We start from the raw sequence: 23188 nt of genomic DNA on the forward strand, positions 1-23188 counted from the left end.
GATGACCCAAAGAGTAGCTTTGAAAGTAAAGGTCCAGTAAGACATGAGAAGGACAAGGCAAGAAATGGTACTCTGCTAACTCATGTATCATGTATTCTAGGTTTAACACGAAATGAGAAAAAATGAGGATGGCATTCTATCAGCAAAAGAATACAGTTTGATATTTCATGGGCTATAAATTTCAGAGCATATAAAGGAAGATCATACACAGACACAACATATATTGAAAAATAAGGCAGTCATTAAAAATATTTCCAACACAGGGCACCTGGGTGGCTCAGTTGGTTGGGCATCTGCCCATGCTCAGGTCATAATTCCAGGACCCTGGGATTGGGCCCCATGCTGGGTGCTCTGCTCAGTGGGGAGCCTGTTTCTCCCTCTCCCTCTGTCTGTCACTCTGCTGCTCATGCTCTTTCTGTCAAATAAGTGAATAAAATCTTTAAAAAATTTTTCAACACAGACAAAAATCAAAAGATGATAAATTAAGAAAACCATTTGCCTTATTTATTATATGTATTGAACTTTCAAAAGCTGACTGAGTATCAAGGGGATAGGTACTTCATTCAAGCTGTTGCAACAGAGAGAATATCCAAAGGGAGTGATTCCTGGAAAATGGGAGTTAAGGAATTGTATATAGCAAAGAAACAAAAGTGGCAACGTGTCAATTAAAAGTCTGGTGACTAATCAGGCAGGTCCTATAATCCTAAACTGCTGAGAAAAGGAGAGTCCCAGTCACCACAAGTGGGGTTAAAAAAAAATGGCTCTCAAGTCCTAGAGGGTAACTGACAATACACACCCCAAGATTTTTACAGGTGCATAGTCTTGGATCTAGACTTTCCATTCAAAGAATTTATCAGGAATAAATATTGGAAAAGTGTTCAAAGATTGACTGAAGTCATCCTCAACATCTGTCTTTCATATACTGCTTGAAATCCACCAGAAAATCCTGTTAGAAAACAGACATTCAGGGCGCCTGGGTGGCTCAGTGGGTTAAAGCTTCTGCCTTCGGCTCAGGTCATGATCCCAGGGTCCTGGGATTGAGGCCCGCATCGGGCTCTCTGCTCAGCTAGGAGCCTGCTTCCTCCTCTCTCTCTGCCTGCTTCTCTGCCTACTTGTGATCTCCGTCAGTCGAATAAATAAAAAAATCTTAAAAAAAAAAAAAAAAGAAAAAGAAAAAAGAAGAAAACAGACATGCAGATCAATGGAACAGAATAGAGAGGCCAGAAATGGACCCTCAACTCTATGGTCAACTAATCTTTGACAAAGCAGGAAGGAATGCCCAATGGGAAAAAGACAGCCTCTTCAACAAATGGTGTTGGGAAAATTGGACAGCCACATGCAGAAAAATGAAATTGGACCATTTCCTTACACCATACATGAAAATAGACTCAAAATGGATGAAGGACCTCAATGTGAGAAAGGAATCAATCCAAATCCTTGAGAACACAGACAGCAACCTCTTGGACAACAGCAGCAACATCTTCCTAGGAACATCACCAAAGGCAAGGGAAGCAAGGGCAAAAATGAACTATTGGGATTTTATCAGGATCAAAAGCTTTTGCACAGCAAAGGAAACAGTTAACAAAACCAAAAGACAACTGACAGAATGGGAGAAGATATTTGCAAACAATATATCAGATAAAGGGCTAGTGCCCAAAATTTATAAAGAACTTAGCAAACTCAACACCCAAAGAACAAATAATCCAATCAAGAAATGGGCAGAAGACATGAACAGACATTTCGGCAAAGACATCCATATGGCCAACAGACACATGAAAAAGTGCTCCACATCACTTGGCATCAGGGAAATACAAATCAAAATCACAATGAGATATCACCTCACATCAGTCAGAATGGCTAAAATTAAATCAGGAAAGGACACATGCTGGTGAGGATGAAGAGAAAGGGGAACCCTCCTACACTGTTGGTGGGAATGCAAACTGGTGCGGCCACTCTGGAAAATAGCATGGAGGTTCCTCAAAAAGTTGAAAATAGAGCTACCCTATAAGCCAGCAATGGCACTACTGGGTATTTACTCTGAAGATACAAATGTAGTGATCCAAAGGGGCACATGCCTCCAAATGTTTATAGCAGCAATGTCCACAATAGCCAAACTATGGAAAGAACCTAGATGTCCATCAACAGATGAATGGATAAAGAAGATGTGGTATACATATACAATGGAATACTATGCAGCCATCAAGAGAAAGAAACTCTTGCCATTTGCAATGACATGGATGGAACTAGAGGGCATTATGCTAAGCAAAATAAGTCAATCAGAGAAAGACAATTTTCATATGAGCTCTCTGATATTAGGAATTTGAGAGGCAGGGCAGGAGGTGGTTGGGGGTAGAAAGGGAAAAAATGAAACAAGAGGGGATCGGGAGGGATACAAACCATTAGAGACTCTTAATCTCAGGAAACAAACTGAGGGTTGCTGGGGGATGGTGGGGTAAGGATAAGGTGGCTAGGTTATGGACTTTGGGGAGGGTATGTGCTATGGTGAGTGTTGTGAAATGTGTAATCCCCGGGGCAAATAATATACGTTAATTAAAAAATAAATAATTAAAAGAAAAAATAAAATCCTGTTATACTGATCTTCACAATATATCCAGAATCTGACCCCTTCTTTCCAAAAAGGTAGGGATGAGTGCGGCAGTGGGTGTTGGAGAAAGTGAGAGATTGGGAGGCGTGGTGGGAAAGGGGAGTATGGAGAGAGAGACAGGGGGAGAGAGAGAGAGAGCACGAAGAGGGAGAGAGAGAGAGAGAGATTTGACCTGTTTTTAGTCCATTACGTCCTTTTTTAGAATTATAACTCCAGGAAGGAATTGAGCGGAATGGATTACTCTCTTAGTACCAGGAGCACCAGGGTCAGTGTACACTCAAAGAAGAAAATTTTACATTTTTCCATACAGGAAAAAAATAAGTATATTTGCTATATAAAGATAAAGACATTCTTTATAACTCTTTCTATGTTTTTCTTTGTAAGGGAAAACACCTCCTACCATAATAAATAAACTCTGAAATTTCAGTGGCTTTTAACACAATAAAGTACATTTCTTTCTCACAAAATGCTTCAAAAACCATTGTTCTTGGTGGGCAACTCTGCTGTAAGGAAGTGATTTAGTGTCTCAAGGTCCTTCCTTCTTTTCCCATTTTCAACATGTGATCCCACGGTTTCCTTGGGGTCATTTCCTGCAATCTATCTTAGAAAGGAAAAGAGCTTTTGAGGATCTGAAAGGGAGGTTTTTATAAGCCAGGCTAAAAGTAGTCTGTATCATTTCTACAAACATTCCATTGCCAGAATTTGGACATACAACTATCGTTAAGTAAAAAGATGTCTGGGAAATATAATTTAGCTCAGTTTTTAGGAAGAAAAGGGAATCGGTTTGATCAATAACCTCATAAATGAAATTTTTAAGTGGTAATAGAAAAGATGAACTCCCCAGTGGAAAAATGGCCAATACCAATATTCAATATTCAATAATCATTAAGGATAAAGTTAAATAAGTTAAAAAACCTACTTTTAATATTAATCAATATTAAAAATAATAGACCATGTTATTTTCCTAAGCTGCCGAGAAATAGTTCCAGTCACCACAAGTGGAGTTAAAAATGTTTTCGACTCCTAGAGGGCAACTGACAATACACACCCCAAGATTTTTTCATGTGCATAGTCTCTGATCTAGACTTCCCATTCAAAAAATTTATCTGGAATAAATTTTATAGAGCTACCCTATAAGCCAGCAATGGCACTACTGGGTATTTACTCTGAAGATACAAATGTAGTGATCCAAAGGGGCACATGCCTCCAAATGTTCATAGCAGCAATGTCCACAATAGCCAAACTACGGAAAGAACCTAGATGTCCATCAACAGATGAATGGATAAAGAAGATGTGGTATACATATACAATGGAATACTATGCAGCCATCAAGAGAAAGAAACTCTTGCCATTTGCAATGACATGGATGGAACTAGAGGGCATTATGCTAAGCGAAAAATGGCCAATACCAATATTCAATATTCAATAATCATTAAGGATAAAGTTAAATAAGTTAAAAAACCTACTTTTAATATTAAACTATCAATATTAAAAATAATAGACCATGTTATTTTCCTAAGCTGCCGAGAAATAGTTCCAGTCACCACAAGTGGAGTTAAAAATGTTTTTGACTCCTAGAGGGCAACTGACATTACACACCCCAAGATTTTTTCATGTGCATAGTCTCTGATCTAGACTTGTCCATACAGGAAAAAAGTAAGTATATTTGCTATATAAAGATAAAGACATTCTTTATCAGAAAAGTGTTCAAAGATTAATTGAAGTTATCCCCAACATCTGTTTTTCATACACTGCATGAAATCCATCAGGAAATCCTGTAAGGTTGACCTTCACATATACCCAGAATCTGACACCTTCTTTCCACCTTTACTCCTTCTTTCTTGCCTATAGTCTAATTTTAACACAAGTAGCCATTGTGATCCTTTTATTTTTTTATTATTTATTTATTTTTCATTGTGATCCTTTTAAAACCTATGTCATATCAAGTCCTTCCTCTACCCTAGGCCTCCAAGAGCTCCAGAACCAAACTGGTTGCTTATGATCTGTCCCACCTGGGCCAACGTCAAACTTCTCTGATCTCATCTTTTGTTCCCCCACCCCACTGCCACTCCCCTGCTCACTTTGTTCAGGCTGCAAAGACTTCCTTGCTGTTCCCGCATATGCCAAGTGTGGTCCCTCCTCAGGAACTTGCTGTTCACTGTCCACATTTCTGCTCAGATACAGTGAAGCCTACGTAATTCCTCTGTGCAAAAAAGCAATGTGCCCTCTCCATCTCTCTCCTCCTTCCCCTTACGCTGCTTGATTTTCCCCCATAACGTTTTATCACCATCTAATGCATTATATATCCTTGTTCAATTGAGTGTTACTGGTATTCTGCTTTAATGGGGTAAGGGGTTTTATAACGCCTAGAACAGTGCCTGGCACATGGTAGACATTCAACAGATATTTGCTGAATGACTGAATAAAATGCGGCAAAAATTCTGAAACATCAAAAAAATATATAGGACTGGTTATGTAAACTGGGATGATGCTGTGAAGAGTCAGACAGTCAGAGAAGACAGAATCAAAACCCTAGATGTGCAGGAAATAAAACTAAAAATGTGGTTTTGTATTTCATAGGAGGAAACTCTGGGAATACCAATTTCTAAAGAGGTAACGGTTATTTTTCTTACCCAACTGGTTTCTGAAACCATACGAATGGGAAGTTTCTCATCATAAAATGTATTTTAACATTTGTCAACTGCTTCTCTGGTCTCAAATAGGTTTTTCTGTGAACATGGGTGTCTCTGAGGGCTGAGAGGATTTTTAAAGATTTTTTAAAAAAAATTATTTACTTGACATAGAGATAGAACACAGGTAGGCAGAGCAGCAGGCAGAGGGAGAAGCAGGCTCTCCACTGAGCTCTCCACATCTCCTGATGTGGGGCTCAACCCAGGGCTCATTCCCAGACCCTGGGATCATGACCTGAGCCGAAGGCAGACACTTAGCCACTGAGCCACCCAGGTGCCCCGCCGAGAGGATTTTTAAAAAGCAATCTTATTCTTTGCAGATTATCTTAGTCCGTTGGAGTGGCCATAAGAAAATGCTACAAACTGCTTGGTTTAAACAGCAGACTTTTATTTTCTCACAGTTATGAAAGATGGAAGTCCAAGATCAAGGTCCAATAGGGCTCAATTTCTGGTGAGGACTCTCTTTCCAGCTTGCAGATGGCTGCCTCCTCACTCTGTCCTCAGCTGGGCTCTTGTCAGTGCAGATTCATCAAAAGAGACGGAGAGAGAGCAAGCATATATGAGTGAGCACAAGTTCTCTGGGGTCTCTTTTTATACAGTCATCAATCCTGTTGGATTAGGGCCCCATTGTTATGCCCTTATTTAACCTTAATTACCTCTTCAATGCCCTATCTCATCTTTGTAGTCCCAGCATTTAGTACCAGATACTTGCATTTCTTAGTCAAAATGTTTTAGTCAGGGAAAGCTTGAATTTGGAGCAACAGTCATGTATTTTTCCTTATCTATCTATCTATCCATCCATCCATCCATCCAACTTATTAAACAAACTTAACTCAATGAGGTATAAATTAAGAAATGCTGTTCCTAACACGGCCATTTTAAATTCTCCCTTGCCTCCTATAACAGATTTCTTCTCACCTCTGGGGTTGATTCTATAACTTCCTGGTCAATTTCAGTGATTAAAGTCCATTCAGTCTATAACTCTAATTTCATATCCAAATAAGAGATTTCCTTCTGTCTGTCATCTGCTAGCATTGTGGTTTAAAAGACCTGAAATGGGGAGGGAATATACTTCTCTTCATTCTCATTTTTCTACCTTGGGGAAAAGAATGTAATTTACCTCTAGGCTTCAGGTGTTTTCTTCCTTTTTTAGTTCCAAGCTTCTCCAGGGAGTGGACACAGGGAGGAAGGAGTTAGAGGGATTCAAGCAGCCACTATAGTGTTCCTTGGGCTGTTTGGCACTAACTGTTGGACACACTACCTGGCCATTGACAATGGTCTCTCCATGGCAGGTACTGGATTTCCAAAGTAGGCACAGACATGAGTTCTTTTTTTTTCTTTTTTCTTTTTCTTTTTTTTAAAAGAAGACTTCATTTTTAAAGTAATTTCTACACCTAACATGGAGTTTGAACTTACAACCCAAGATCAAGAGTTTCATGCTCCACTGACTAAGCCAGCCAGGTGCCCCTCATGGGAGTTCTTTAAGGCACTTCCCAGTCGACAGTGTCCTGTTTAAATTCTTCCGACTCTCCTCAGCTCTTGCGCTCAGTGGTATACCTTGTGGTTTCTTTCTTTTTCTTTTTTTTCTTCTTTTTTTAAGATTTTATTTATTTATTTGACAGACAGAGATCACAAGTAGGCAGAAAGGCCCGCAGAGAGAGAGGAGGAAGCAGGCTCCCCCCTGAGCAGAGAGCCCAATGCGGGGCTCCACCCCAGGACCCTGGGATCATGACCTGAGCCAAAGGCAGAGGCTTTAACCTACTGAGCCACCCAGGCACCCCTACCCTGTGGTTTCTTGTCGGTGGGGGAATTTTTGCCCTGTAGTGATTTTTTTGTATTAGTGCCATGCTCACTTGACCCACCAGAAATTCATGTTCTCATCAAAGCAGAGGTGATCACTGAGCTACACCATAAGCCCTTCTGTTTGTTCTGCCATCATTCACCAATTCATTTTTTTCCAGTTCATGAAAACTTTAGGAAGATGGACTAACCCGTTTCCTAATTTGATGTACAACTGGAAATGAGGTGCTGTTTTCCTTTTATACAGGTACCCCCAGACTTTGCAAGTAATTCTCTTAGAACCTTTCCCACTTGGCTTTTCGGAAAGGGGTAGGAAAAAGCCACAACAGAACTTCCTAGGCCAACAATTTATGACTCCAGTAATTCTCATTTTTCTCCTTCTTCTCTGGCTTATATGGGTTCAGGGTCTTTGTGGTTATTGAGGGACCAGTTGGGCTAAATTAGCATGTGCAAGTACTGATCGCTTCTTTGTCCTCAACTTGGACCCTGGCTATCAGTTCTGGGTCAACAGGGAAAGTTCTACACAAGTTCAGGTCACATATCCTCTACAGAACTTTGCATTTCAGTCTTCTCTTTTGGAGGGTGCTTATAGAGCTTGTGTCTTACTTTACACTTACTAGCATCCTCTGAGATGTAGGACAGCTATCCCTCATCTTGCTGATGAAACTGAGACAGAGACAGGCAATCTAGGACTAATTAATTGGAAACAAATTCCTCTGTAACTGCAGTCAAGTCTACAACCCTCCTTAACTGTTTTTTGCAAAATGTTGCACCTTTTACAACTCCAGAACATGGCCTTGTTCTTTCAGTTAGAACTTGGTCTGCTGGAGAAGTAAACAAAAATCCTTGGAGCTGAAGGTAAAACTTTTTAGCCTAAGCGTAGTAGAGTATCCATCCTTCAAACTTCCCTCACCTCACCTAGCAACCAAGTTTCTTGCCTCCCCGAGGCACAAAATAACTAAGGGGCATTCATATTGCATTCTGCATTATTATACATACTACACTACGACAGCACATTTAGTAAAAATCTAAATCCCTGTTTCCCTGAACCTGACAGTGTCCCTCAAATTTTTTAGTAGGCATTTCCAAAAGACCTGGGAAACTTTGTGCTTAAATACAATGCCCTCAGGCCTGCTGAGATGCTCCAGAGTTCTTGTATTAAGCAAGCAGACTACACACGGAGATGCTACCCTATATATATATATAACTACAAGGTAAGTATAATGACTTAGTGAATTAAAAATATAAACATAGGAGCGCCTGGGTGGCTCAGTGGGTTAAAGCCTATGCCTTCGGCTCAGGTCATGATCTCAGGGTCCTGGGATCAAGTCCCGCATCGGGCTCTCTGCTCAGCAGCGAGCCTGCTTCCTCCTCTCTATCTGCCTTCCTCTCTGCCTACTTGTGATCTCTGCCTGTCAAATAAATAAATAAAATCTTTAAAAAAAAATATAAACATGTTTATATGTCACTGGACATATAAACATGTCCAGGGGTGCCTGGCTGGTTCAGATGGTAGAGTGTGTGACTCTTGATATTGGGGTCATGAGTTCAAGCCCCACATTGGGCCTAGAGCTTCCTTTAAATAAATAAATTAATAAAATAAATTGATTAATTAACATAATTTATAAATATATATAATATACAAATATATATAAATGTATACACACACTCCAGACCATTGTACTTTTTTAGCTTAATCCAGTGATGCTTATCCCCTGATTTCCCTTCTAATAGAGTTAAAAAGAGAGAGTAGCAAAAAAAGCTTATATTTATAGTTGCCAGGCAGTGATAATTATATTCCATACATTTTCTCTTTCAATTATCATAAATACCCCACAAGGTAGGTATTTTTTTTTGTTTTGTTGTTGTTGTTCTACAGACTAATTACACAAATGAGGTATAGAGAAGTTAAGCTAACTTAACCAAGATCACCACTTAGAGGTACTGAATTCAAATTATATAGAATTGTATTCAAATATAATTGATTTCCAAGAGCGGACTACCCCAGCACAGAGGAGAAAGACTGAGAGATCAAGATGACAGAGTGGAGGAAGCATTCTGATATGCACTGAGAAAAGCACTTATAACTCTTGTGATAAATATTTAATATGAACATACTTTACATCACATAGATATTCATAAAATACACTCCTTGGGACTTTAAAATTTCGATTTGAACTTCTACCCCAAAGCATGGTGTTTCTTGAAGAGCTCTCTTTTGTCCTTCTTGGTGCTTTTCTTACATCAAATATTGTTTTAGCTGTGATAGGTCACTGTATAACGACACCTCCCTGCATTATGCCCCCCTGTATTGATATGCCCCAATTCCCATCAAGAGACTCAATTTATCCCTCTGCTCACCTGAATGTGGGCTGGCCTTACGACTTGCTCCGACCAATAGAAAGTGATAGAAGTAACCTTGTACCTGTTCCAGAACTTGGGACTCCTGAGGCTTTGGCAGCATCTGCCTTTGCCCTCTGGGAAACGTTATTCTGAAACTGCCACACAAGAAAGAAGCCCGGATGAAAGCGAGTTTGGAGAGAGAGAGGTTCAGGCACCCAGCTTTCTCAGCTGAGCTCAGTCCGCAGCTGAACCACCAGCTGAATGCACCTTTCTGAAAAATAATATCTTTATTTTAATCCCTAAGTTTTAGGATGATGATTCTTCCAAAGCAATAGATAAACCAGACAAAGTGGGATCAGAAGTACAAAATAATAGACTAATCCGACAAATTGGTAAAGTATAAAGCGAGATGAATGTAACAGAAATTAGTATTGTTCTAACAAAATCCAAAGCACATGGCAGTCTTTAGGGCCAGGCAGCAGGTGAATGCTGAAAAGGGCAGAGAGGAGACTGTTGGTGCAAGCTAGGAAAGAAAGCAGGGAGGAAATTGCTGCTGGAGACCAGAGGACAGAGGTGGACCAATTAACTGTTGCCTGTGGTACCTTGGAAGGTAGTAAAGGTACTTAATGAACTTGTTGATCTCACTAACATCATTTCCTTGTAGAATACAGAAAGTAACAATTAGCTTCTTTCAGCTGTTTGGTGGGAGGTCGCATTTTTCTATTGCTGCCATAAAAAATTACAACAAACTCAGCAGCTTAAACAACATCAGTGTATTATTTTATAGTTCTGTCAAAATCCCGAGACAGTAAAAATTAAAACCAGATCAGTAGAATAGTATTTAGTTAGAGTTTATTGTACACAAAAGAACAGTTCACGAATGGGGCGCCTGGGTGGCTCAGTCTGTTAAATGCCCAACTCTTGGTTTAGGCTCAGGTCTTGATCTCAGGGTTCTGGGATCTAGCCCAGGCAGGATCCGCACTCAGTAGGGAGTCTGCTTGAGGATTTCACTCCCTCTTCCTCTGCACCCTCCCTCCCTGCCCCTAATAAATGAATGAATCTCAAAAAAAAAAAAAAAAATAGTTCATGACTGGGAGTCTTCAAATCCAACAGTGAGATGAAGCTCAGAGGCATGATGTTATTAGATGGCTTATAAAGTGGAAATGAGAAAAAAAAAAGTGGAAATGAGGAAGTTGCTTAATCTTTATAATGATTGATTATCACAATGGAAGTTGTCTAGGAAAAGAGGCCTCTGAGCCTCTAAATCTCTTTGGGCAGGAAGCAGGAGGCAAGCTGAAGGAGATAGAAGAATATGGGAGAAGTGTCATTGCTTGAAACCAGGAGCCTAGATCTGAAAAGGTACCACAGCTTTCACAATCCCCCTCTCACCCTCTTCAAATACTGCTTTGAGACTACCGGGCCTGTGGTATGGATCGGAAGACTAAATGCAGAGATGGGACAGAACAACCCTCCTGCCTTCCTCCCCTCCTCTCCTTTCCAAGCTGTTCCTGCTGAGAGAGCCCCTGGCCAATCTGCCAGCTAAATGAAGCTTCCTGAATAGAGGCCCAGGCAAGACCAATAGAATAACCACACAGCTAATCTATAGAATCGTGACAAATAATAAATTATGTTGTTTTAAGTCACTGGATTGTGGTATAGCTCAGTAATAGATAGCTGGAATTGTAGCTTAAGTAGCTGAAGTAAGTAGTAAGATACTGTTTTACTGGCCCACACATCATCTGTTTATACTGTACTATTATTCCAAAGGACACATTACCTCATCCCTTGAGTAGAGATGGAAACATCTCATAATCATAAAATGCCTTGGAGTGAGATGAGTATTATTTAATGTTTCTTTCTTTCTTTCTTTCTTTTTTTTTTTAAGATTTTATTATTTATTTGACAGACAGAGGTCACAAGTAGGCAGAGAGGCAGGCGGAGAGAGAGGAAGGGAAGCAGGCTCCCCGCTGAGAAGAGATTTCCAGGACCTGAGCTGAAGGCAGAGGCTTTAACCCACTGAGCCACCCAGGTGCCCCTATTTAATGCCCCTATTTAATGTTTCTTGAGTAACCATGAACTATTATATTATTGTAAAACTAGAATGAAGTGATATTCACCTAATAAAAGTTTTTCCTTTTTATGAAACTTTGCATTGCTGCAAATATAATCTCAATATACTCTCTAACTTTCATAGTGTGAGTGATTTCCATGAGCCGAGTCGCCCTCTAATGAGCTCTGAAATGGACAGAGAAGCCATATAAAGAACTAAAGAAAGAACAAAAAATCCTTTATACCTGGGCAGTAAAGAAACCCCAGTTGCAGCGTTATAATGGAATAATGAAAACACTGGTCAGATGGCAAAACTGTCACCTTCATCGAAAAATCAAGAAATGCTCCATGTTTTTCCTGGTAACAATTTGCTTTAGTAAGACAATTTGGTTCTATGTAGGATTTCCTCATACACTCCTTTGCTTATTTTTTTGGCAAATGTGCATCCCCTACTTCTTAATGAGCCAGTCATTGTTAGATAAGGGAGACACAATAATGAATGAGTCATTTACAGTTTCTGACTCACAATGTCAGTTGGGAATAAAGGGTAGGTGGATAATGGAAATGTAAATACACTGTTCCCATAGTGTGATAGGTGACAGGACAGGACACCATAGTCATAGGATTTTGTGGATTCTTCTTAAGTTTCTTTAACTCAATAGCTTCCAGCCCACAATTGTAAAAAAACAAAACAAAAAAACCTGCTATTCATTTTGTAAACGGTTCATTTTTTGCAGGGGGTGCCTCATCTTGACCTCTCACTTTTTAGGTTCCTAGAGATTTAGAAATGCCCTTGGATGACATCATCCCGGGATCCTTATATGGTGTCGTCTTGATACTACTGACCCGTAAGAGATGCTGCATAGTAGAAAACATTATTCTTTGACTTTCCCTTAGGATTTCCAGCAGATGCCAAATGGATTTTTTTTTTTTTTTTGAGAAGAAAGAGTCTTCAGAGAGCAAAATGAAGACCCTTCTTAATGTAATATGAGAAGTAGTTTCAAATGTCTAAAGTCAGCTTTCCTCATACTCTTTGAAATCTACAGGGGGGATTTCAGCCTCATTTTTTGTTTGCTTTTGACTGTGCTACCACATAGACATCTGGAGGATCAAGACCATTCATTGCTCTACTTATTCATCTTTGTATACCCGGTAAGCACATAATACATGTTTGTTGAATGACTCAAAGAATCATTGAAGAAAAATGATCTTTTGAGACCTTCCCTGTTTTTCTATTGCATTTTTGTCAGGCATATTCAAAACTTTGATTTCTAAACCATTTTAGCAAACCACCAAAATAAGAAAAGAAAAACATAAACATGAAAGCTTGCTCATAACTATGACTAGCTTTTTCTTTTGTTTTTTTACTCACTTTTACATGTGAAAGATTATTTTAAAACACTAGCTCAAAAAAAAAAAAAAAAACAACCCCAAAACATTTTTTAAATTGGCCTACATCATTCATAAACTTCCTTTTTGTATAAGGTGTCAGGGACAATATAGTCCAAAAACAAAACTAAAAGGGCAACGTATTTTGTCAACTTAACTTGTAATAGCCAACAAACTCTGCATCCTTTCGATAAGGTACTGTTACTAGAATGCCAAACACATATTTAAAAACAAGGACAAGGAAGGAATGGCACTACGCTTGCAGAAATTTATTTCCTCTCAGACAACAGATGTGGAGAAGTGATTTTCTAACCAAAAAAGCAGCCCCCAAGAAGGAATTGATAACCCTAGGAATAAGCTTTCTTGGATAATTGCTGCAAAGTTGGCAAGCACAGAATCCCTCCTCCTGCCCCCTCCAGGAGCTAAACTTGAGAGCTGTGTGTGCTGTAGTTTTTCTGTAATCAAGTCACAGGCCTTTTCCTCTTACCCCCTTTCAGTTTGCTCCTTACGGTTCTTCCCCTTTTCCTCGTTAGTTAAGGAAACGCAAAGTACAAAGAGAGGGGAGAGTTGCAACCCCCTACCTCTCGCTTCCTCCATCCCCCCTTTCGGTCACTCCGCACCTTCCCTTCCCCGCCTTTCCCGGGCAGCCCTACTGTGTTCCCCGGCTCCTCCTCCTCCCCTTCTCCCCTCCTCCCCTCTCCCGGGATCCTTCTTTCTTCCTCCCCTCCCCTCCCCCAGACAGGCTTCCCTAGCGCGCTTCCCTTCCCCCGCCTCCCGAACCCGCACCCTCCCCTCCCCCAGCCTCCTGCCTTGTGACACATCCCGGGTCCTCCCGGAGGCGGCAGCAGCGGCAGCAGCAGCAGCGGCAGCAGCAGTAGCCACCACCTCCGCGGGAGCCGCAACCCCCGGCTCAGCCTGCCCCCGGGCCCCGCAGCTGCCGCAGCAGTCATGGCTGCTGATGGGGTGGACGAACGCTCGCCTCTGCTGTCAGCATCCCATTCGGGAAATGTCACCCCCACGGCCCCGCCGTACTTACAGGAAAGCAGCCCCAGAGGTAAGGCCAGCATGGACCTTTCTACTTCGTAAGGAAAAGCCTAGAATGTTAAAGACCCGGGAGCTCTAGCTCCGAGGTGGAGACGATCCTCTCACTTGGGCTGGGAGAGAGGGATGCTGACTGCGTCTTCCCGAGCCAGCGCCTGCTTGCCTGAGAGCTTCCCCGCAGGGCTTTTGGTGGGGTAGGGTGGGGTGTGAGCGTGGGGCGTGAGCGTTGAGTGTGTGCGTGTGTATTTCACCCCTTCTCACCCTCTGGGGTGTGTGTCTGTATGTGTGTTTCACCACTTCTTACCCAGGGGTACAGGATGTGACATGAATTTCCCAGGCTGGGCTTTACCGTTTCAGAGAGCCCCTAAGTGCCGCTGGAGGAGGTGCAGATCTTTCACGATCATTCATAAATCCTTTCAGATGGCTGAGAAACCCCTAGTACTGCTCACCTTGGGATCTGCCCTTGAAAGGGCTTAGCTTGAAAAATATGCATAGGCTACTATCCGCTCTCCCCCGCCCCCCATGCTCTGTTCAATCAGGGAATTGTCTTACCAAAAGGAATAGAATTAATCAATATACCTAATATGTCTGAAATTTCTGCCCTTCCTTATTACTCCCTTTTCTTAGGAGTATGTGTTAGCTTTCGTGGGGAATGAAGAAGCATAGAGAGGAAGATGTAATATTTTTGAGCATATCTGGGTGAGACTGAAATGAACTTACTTCTAAAAGTAACCCAAGTTAATACTTCTATTTATTTCGCTTCTCAAGATGGAATCCAAAAAGATTTGACAGCTCATGGATCTGAAGAAGTGTGTGTGTGTGTGTGTGTGTGTGTGTGAGAGAGAGAGTGTGGTGGGGGTTGTTAGCAAACTATTCAAAAGATTTATCTTTGTTCTAAGCCTTTTAGTGGCTTCTATAGTAGAAAGAAGGTGGAGTCAGGATTTATAGAAAAGGGAAGGCAAGGCTTGAAAAAACCACTTAAGAGTTGTGAGAAGAATGGTCAAATATGGCACTTGAAAATGTAGCTTAAGTGCATCTCTCTCTCTTTTTGGCTGAATATGAGAGGAGTTTAAAAACCCAAGGAGACAAATGGTAATGCTTTTGAAAATATAGGCAGATCGTGTTTCTTGTAACGCAACTTTTTCTAAGTTCAAGTCTGGAATTGGAGCCAGTTGTAGAGCAGGTTGAACTTGATTTGTATTTAAAATTTCCATTTCATGTATAACAACTTTAAAAGGAACAATCTAGGTCTTAATCAACACCTAACAAGAAACAGGACAAAGGAAAAAGATGTTTAGCTGTGAATAATTCAGTGTGATCAATGAGTTGAGAAGTAAGGTGCAAAGTGGAACAGAGACTCACCTACAGAAACCCACAAGTCGTGTTTGTATTAAACTTCTGTCAAAGGATATCAGTTGGGGGAATTTCCTTTAATGCAGAAATTTGATAACTAATTTTGATAACTAATTTGATAACTAATTTGATAACTAAATTTGATAACTAATTTTTCACTGTTATCTAAATTGGATGGTCTAGGATAAGTTTAAATACTTATAAATGAGTGTTTCAACTTCATTAAATCACCCTTAAAGGCAAAAATATTTGCCATTTATTAAAAGACAAAGTTTGGATTTAAGCAACTGTCCTATAATAGATTTTAATGCCTTCTATCTTATGTCTTTGTTTTTGTGTTTTTAGTCATAGTGGCTAAATTATTCCCCCAAAATATTCATGCTCATGGACCTGTTTATGGGTTTCTTTATCATTTGCCATATATTTGACTAATCTGATAAGACCCCCTCAAACTACACAATAAGGTACAAATTGCAGTTCAGCCCCTGAGAAAAAAGTTTCATTCCAGATAGTTAAATAACTGAAGAAATTCAATGTATTAAAGAACAAAATTCAACTGAGTACATTTTAAAGATCTTATGGGCTTTATTTGATTCGTGACACTAAAGCATCCCATCCAGCCGATAGAAAGGAGCTCTAAAAAGGTGAGCTAAATGAAAGACTTCCTCAGGCAGAAGAGAGTGGGGAAAAGGAAGTTATACTGGCAAAAAAGTGGATTGTTCGTGGGAAGATCACTTTCCTTTAGGGCATGGCAGTGGTCTATCAGGCACATGACCTCACTAGTGCTAATAAGGTAGTTCCTGACTGACTTGAAGAGTTGCTTCCTGGGAGAAGCCAAAGTGTAACTAAGTCTCTCTGGTTGGTAAGATGGAGCTTAGCACAGTGCCTCCATTTTGAGCCTGTTCTCTTGTTTTTAACAAGTGATTTAGCAAAAAGCCCTTTCTGCTTTATGGTAGACTATACATATATATTTTTTAAACTGGTGAATAAGACAGGTTAGATGATTTAGATAATTAAAAAACACTGAGTTCATCTGGCATAATACCTAGGAAGCAAGGAGCATAATTGAGATGTAAAGACATTTTATGAATTGACATTTTTGTCAGAATATCTTTTCTTGAATAACAAATAAGCATCTTCATAAATATTTTTGAGTAATACATAAGATCTGATTCTAGGAGACCAATATTATTTACTCCTTCACTGACTTCATTGACTTCATTGACTATGTGCCCCAGACTGCTCTAGGTCAACAAAACGGACCAAACCCATCCCTTCTTGGAGCCCATGTTGAGATGGGAAAAAAGAATCAAGAAACACAGGGCTGAATTACTACTGTAGGAAACACTCTGTTGCTAGACCAAATGTTTTCAGTAGTTGACAAGAATTAGAGTTGAGGGTTGGGATTCAAAAGACCAGAATAGAATGTACTTTTTGATAATGAACTTTGGTTTATAATACCATTCATAATTACACAGACTTTTTTTTTTAAGTAGCTAAGAGCCATAACTAGTGAATATTTTCTTCAGTTGAACCCTTGGCTATTTGTGTCACCACCTAAGAACAGGAATGTTAGCTCTTACTCTGAGATGAAATGTTCTATTTTATTTATTTATTTATTTTTTATTTTTATGTTTTTAAGATTTTTTAATTTATTTGTTAGAGAGAGTGAGAGAGACTGAGAGAGAGCATGAGCAAGGGGGAGGGGAAGAGGGGGAAGCAGGCTCCCCACTGAGCAAGAAGCCCAACACAGGACTCAGTCCCAGGACTCCGGGATCATGACCTGAGCCAAAGGCAGATGCTTAACTGACTGAGCCAACCAGGTGTCCTGAAACATTCCATTTTAAGTTAAAAGATGGTGAAGTGTTTATTTATAAACAGGTTATTGATAATGTAGTGGAAAGCAGTATTTTGCATTTGGTTTTAGCACAGTGAAAAACGTGTGGTCTGTGTAACAGTCCACCTGTGTTTCCAAGTGGAATGCTTCTAGTGGTCTTTACTGTCAGTATTGGATTCCTGTATAGAGTAGGAGATCACCTTTCCTATGACTAAAACACTCCATTTGGTACATGTGTCACCTTTTGTAAAGGCATAGAAATTAAAATCAAAGACAGTTTTAGGCTCATTTGAAGAAGAAGATTGAGGAGCATCTGCCTTTGGCTCAGGTCATGATCTCAGGGTCCTGGGATCGAGCCCCACATTGGGCTCTCTGCTGGGCAGGAGGCCTGCTTCTCCTTCTCCCACTCCCCCTGTTTGTGTTCCCTCTTTCACTGTCTCTGTCAAATAAATAAATAAAATCTCTCTAAAAAAGAAAGGTTGGAAAAAATAGCACAAAACTTGCATAATTTGCTATATTTAATGGATTTGTTTATTATTTCATTTTACAAGTAGGATATGGCAAAAGAATATGACCGTTACATTGATAAGACTTCCTCTGTGAAAATGGTTTATATTTGGGGTTGTCTATTTATCTATGTATTTACTATGGTAATGTGATTATCTACTTCACTACAATTTTAAAGGAATTGTTATACAGAGACAGTTTCATTTACTTAGTTTATTTCTGTCATTCATTCAGCAAAGAAATATTTGAGTACTAGCCAAGCTCTGTGTGGTAGGATGGGAAAAACAGATATGACCTCTCTTCCAGTTTAATGGAGGATATTGAGACATAAATTACATAATCATTTGAACAAATGCAAAGTGCAGTGGGGTTGAGGATAGTGCCAGAAATGTATCCAGTGCCATGAAAGTATGTAATAAAAAGATTTAACCTGGTTAGGGAAGGCCAGAAAGCTTTCCTGAGACTTCATTGAGGTTTTTAAAGTTGAACTTGGCAAAGGCAGGGCCTGGGAGAACATTCTAGACTAAGAAAACAGTATGTACAAAAGCCTTTGGATGGATAGAGTATGGTAAGTATAAGGAACTGAAACAAGGCCAGTGTGGCTAAAGTGAAAGCACCAATAGGGAATATATTGCAACTCGGGATTGGAGAAGTGGGTGCGGTTGATATTCTCCAAGACCCGCCTCTCCCTCCAAAGAATCCTGCTTTTTGGTATTCAAGTCCTTGGGTAGGTCCCCTCGTTGATTTTGGATTGACCTTGTGATTCAATTTTGACTTATAGAATAAAGCAAAAGAGAGCTGAATGATTTTGGAGACTAGGTCATAAGAGGTCTTGCAGCTTTCGCCTTGGTCTCTTATAAAGTGCACCCTGAAGAAAGTAACTTGTCTTGTAAGAATTTGAATGCACTGAGACTACCTTGCTTTGAGGAATCCCTAACTGGGGAGGCTACATGGAGAGAGGGATGCCTGACCAGCTCTCAGACGTGTAAGTGAAGAAACCAGCCCAGCTAGGCCTTCAGATGATTCCAACCCCAGCCAAATTTTTATTGTACCTGCGTGATAGAGTCTAGATGATTGCCATTCAGCTCAGGGGGAACAATCCACAGACTCATGAAAGGTAGTATTAAACTGTTGTTTTAAGTCACCAAGTTTTGGGGTGGTGTGTTCTGCACCAACAGAGGACCAGAACAATACGTATTGCTCAGTGCAGGCAGGGTATTTTTGGTCATGTTGAGAAATTTTGCCTTCAGCAAAGGGATGCTCTGGTTACATAATTATTATTATTATTAAAATTGAAATATAGCTGACACACAACGTTACATTCATTTTCGGTAAAGAACACAGTGATTAGTGTTTATGATATGCTATCTCACCACACATGTGGCTATCATCTGTCACCATACATTATGGAAGTACCATGGATTATATTCCCTGTGTCATACCTCTTATCCATGTGACTTATTCATTCCATAATTAGAAGCCTGTATCTACCACTTCCCTTTCTCCATTTTGCCCACCCTCAGAGCTCCCATCCTCCTCCCGCCGGCCTCCATCAGTTTGTTCTCTGTATTTATAGATCCGTTTTTACTATTTGTTTGTTTCTGTTTTTTTGTTTGTTTGTTTTTTTCAGATTCCATATAAAAGTGAGCTCATACAGTATTTGTCTTTGTCTTATTTCACTTAGCATAATACTGTCGTGGTCCATCCATAATGTCATAAGTGGCAATATCTTGTTCTTTTTTTATGGCTGAATAATATTTGATTGTGTGTGTATACATACCACATCTTCCTTATCCATTCCTATGTTGATGGACACTTAGGTTGCTTCCGTATCTTAGCTATTGTGAATAATGCTGCAGTGAACATGGGAGTGCATATATTTTTTGGATTACTGTTTTCATTTTCTTTTGGTAAATACCCAGTAGTGGATGGAATTACTAGATCATATGCTATTTCTATTTTTAATTTTTTGAGAAACAATACTATTTTCCACAGTGGTTGCACCAACTTACATTCCCACCAACAATGCACGAGAGTTCCTTTTTCTCCACATCCTCACTAACACTTGTTGCTTCTGGTGTTTTAAATACTAACCTTACTGACAGGTGTAAGGTGATAGTTCATTGTGGTTTTGCTTTGCATTTCTCTGATGACTAGTAATGTTGATCATCTATTCATGTGCCTGTTGACCATCTGTATGTCTGTATGTCTTCTTTGGAAAAATGTCTGTTTTTTTTTTTTTTAAAGATTTATTTATTTATTTATTTGACAGAGAGCGATCACAAGTAGACAGAGAGGCAGGCAGAGAGAGAGAGGAAGGGAAGCAGGCTCCCCGCCGAGCAGAGAGCCCGATGTGGGACTCGATCCTAGGACCCTGAGATCATGACCTGAGCCGAAGGCAGCGGCTTAACCCACTGAGCCACCCAGGCGCCCAAAATGTCTGTTTTTTAAAAGGATTTTATTTATTTGACAGAGAGCAAGCACAGACAGAGGGAGTGATGGAGGGAGAGAGAGAAGCAGGTTCCCCACTGAGCAGGGAGCCTAATGCAGTGTTTGATTCCAGGACTCTGGAAGCATAACCTGAACCGAAAGCAGACATTTAACCACTTGAGCCACTGAGGTGCTCTGGAAAAATGTCCTTTTTTTTTTTTTTAAAAAAAAAAAAGATTATTTATTTATTTGACAGAGATAGAGACACACACAGCGAGAGAGGGAACACAAGCAGGGGGAGTGAGAGAGGGAGAAGCAGATTTTCCACTGAGCAGAGAGCCCAATGTGGGGCTTGATCCCAGGCTCCCCGAATCATGGCCTGGGCCGAAGGCAGATGCTTGATGACTGAACCACCCAGGTGCCCCCAAATATCTATTTTTTATTTTTTAAATCAGTCTATTTCTTATTAGAGAGTGAATGAGAGGGGAGCGATAGGTTGAGGATAGAATGAGGATAGATGGCTTGGGCGGCTACCGTCTGATTCACACAGATCTGTTAAGTCTGATTCATGCAGATCTGATAAACTGCTATGCAGCGTGGCTCCAGGCAGTGGTGGAGGTGGAGAGACAAGATGAAGTTACAAAAGTCAAGATGGCTTGTTGTGGATTGGCTGTGAGAGTAAGAGGAAAGCGGCAAGGCTATCTCCCAGAGTTCCAGTGTCCACAACCTGACGGTGTCATTGCCTATGCGGAGATGGAGAACACCAGAAGAGCATCAGGTTTTGGGGAACGCAGATCATGAGCTTAGTTTTAGCTAGGATACATTTAAGATGTTTTCAGATATCCAGGAAGAGATGGCAGATAGGCAATTGCTTCCACAGGTGTAGACCAGAGAAATGAGGCCCGGGCCAAAAAATAGAAAATTATGTTATTGACATATTGGTAACAGCTAAATATATGGATGTCAGTTCAGAACTTCCCAAGGCCCCACCCGATGTGCCATGCAATGTGCTGAGAGAACATACAAGGATTAAGATATGAGTTCTCCTCAGTTCTTAGAACAGCAGAGGCCTCCAGCTCTGCATGACTATAAATATATTGTCACTTTCTCTGGGTACTGAAATGTAAAAAAGTTTGGGGAGCTATGTATGAAACTACTTAGGGAGGCAAAATAAAATAAAAAGAAGAGAGCCCGGGCGCCTGGGTGGCTCAGTGGGTTAAGCCGCTACCTTCGGCTCAGGTCATGATCTCAGGGTCGTGGGATCGAGTCCCGCATCGGGCTCTCTGCTCGGCGGGGAGCCTGCTTCCTCCTCTCTCTCTCTGCCTGCCTCTCTGCCTACTTGTGATCTCTCTCTGTCAAAAAAATAAATAAAATCTTTAAAAAAAAAAAAAAAAGAAGAGAGCTCTAGGATGGAGCTTTGAGAAACTCCCACATTCAACAACCAGTTAGAGGAAGATGAGTCTCCAAAGAGACTGAGAAGTAGCTTCCAGGCAGGTGGGAGGAAAACCGAAAGACTCTAATATCACAGAGTTGAGGAGAGAACACCTCCAAGAAAGAAGTGGTCAAACATGTCAAAAGCTGCAAAAAAGAGCAAATAGATAAGGACTCAAAAATGTCTTTTGAACTAGTGACCTCAGTGAGAGTAGTTTCTATGTGTTTATATTCAAATCCTTTGTAAAGAATTGAAGCAGTATTCATTTCCATCTAATGTAGTATTCTAATGTAGATTTACTTAGTTGTAAAATCAAAGCCACTTCACTTCCAAGAAGAGGCTAATAATATTCCCTTATTCTGAAACACTTGGGTTTCCTATGTAACATAATTAAAAGGGCCTTGTCCTTTTCTTTTCATCTTTGTTTCACTTTTTAAAAATGTATAAATTTGAAATTGCTTGATAAAATGTTTCCAGTGACTAGAAAATAAATTGGCTTCTGGTTTAAGAGATAAGTTATTTACTATGTACTCCTGTACTCCTCACTTAGAAACTGCATAGTAAATACGGTATATTTTTAGTGACCCTCTTCTGTCCTCTACCTGGAAAAAATCTAAAGTTAGAAGTGGTGCCATAAAGTGGGGCAAAGTCTCATTTCATTTAGAACTAAGTTCTGTACTAGACTATAATTTTATTGATTGTCTTAGTTCAGGCTGCTGTCACTGAATACCATATACGGGATGGCTTAAACACCAAATACTTATTTCTCACAGTCTTGGAGGTTGGGAGGTCCAAGATCAAAGTGCCTACAGATTCCGTGTGTGGTGAGAGCTGGCGTCCAGTTTGCAGAGTGCTGACTTCCTGTATCCTCCTCACATGGTGGAGAGAGCATGAGAGCGCCCTCTCATTCCTTTCCTAACAGTACTAAAAAGTCATTCATGAGGGCTCTGCTCTCATGACCCAGTTCCCTTCCAGAGGCCCCACCTCCTACAACTCTCACGTTGAGGTCGAGAGGTTTGACCTGAATTTTGAGGGGCCATCAGTCCATTGCGCTGAGAGTTCTTGAATATATTTCAGCAGTCTATCACATTTCTGAACCTCCTTGCGTCCTTGCAGAGTTCAGGGTTGGCTGTGGATCGGCAGGAAAAGAAAATGGAGACCCAGGGATCTACACCACATGCTTAACCCACTGTAAGATTAAGATGGACTTTTCATTTCATTTGCCAAGGGTTCTGAAACCTGCTGGAGGCCAGGTTGTCACAGTGAGTGGAGAAAGATGAGGCATATTTGAGAGCAGCTACCTGCCGCTCCGTGAAGGCTTCGAGAGGGTGTGCACCAGCTGTGATACTGAGTGAGGAGGGTCTTGCTGAAGCTTGATTTCGTGATATGCGGAAGCTCAGGCCACGCTTAGTAGACTTTTTTCAAATCGGTTCTTGAATCAAAATCTGCTTCACTGAGGCCACATCTTTAAGGGAAAATAGAGCCTAAACACTGGTGAAGGGTATCTGCCTCCAGCTGTCCAGTATGTGGCAAGCCCTTTTCCTAGTCTCATCCTTTTCTATTATTTGGCAGGGATCAGTCTCCATGATTTTTTTAATTCTATTTTATAATGCCCACATTTCTTCCTGGCTCTGGCTCTACCCAGCATCTTTAATACTTTAATCAAGATGTGTTTCATTCAGTCAGTCATCCTTTCAAATATTTGAGTGCCT

General features: G+C 40.5%; 1 protein-coding gene and 1 long non-coding RNA gene across 2 annotated transcripts in view; one reads left to right on the forward strand and one right to left on the reverse strand.

The window, feature by feature from the left end:
• Positions 1-5666: 5666 nt before the first annotated feature.
• On the reverse strand, positions 5667-14185 carry LOC106007400. The gene is made up of 3 exons (XR_001182110.2): positions 13913-14185; positions 9457-9593; positions 5667-5806 (listed from the first exon to the last, which is right to left on the reverse strand). It is a non-coding gene; the product is annotated as an uncharacterized LOC106007400 (long non-coding RNA).
• The window catches only part of PIP4P2 (phosphatidylinositol-4,5-bisphosphate 4-phosphatase 2), a 56204-nt gene continuing 46610 nt past the window's right edge, over positions 13595-23188 (forward strand). The window contains exon 1 of the mRNA XM_004768596.3: positions 13595-13930. Within this exon, the coding sequence (XP_004768653.1) occupies positions 13825-13930 (106 nt within the window). The 5' untranslated portion in view covers positions 13595-13824. The remainder of the gene's footprint in view (positions 13931-23188) is intronic.

This window comes from Mustela putorius, unplaced genomic scaffold (genome assembly GCF_011764305.1).
Source record: "Mustela putorius furo isolate JIRA1106 unplaced genomic scaffold, ASM1176430v1.1 tig00003846_pilon_pilon_pilon, whole genome shotgun sequence".
Taxonomy (NCBI): domain Eukaryota; kingdom Metazoa; phylum Chordata; class Mammalia; order Carnivora; family Mustelidae; genus Mustela; species Mustela putorius.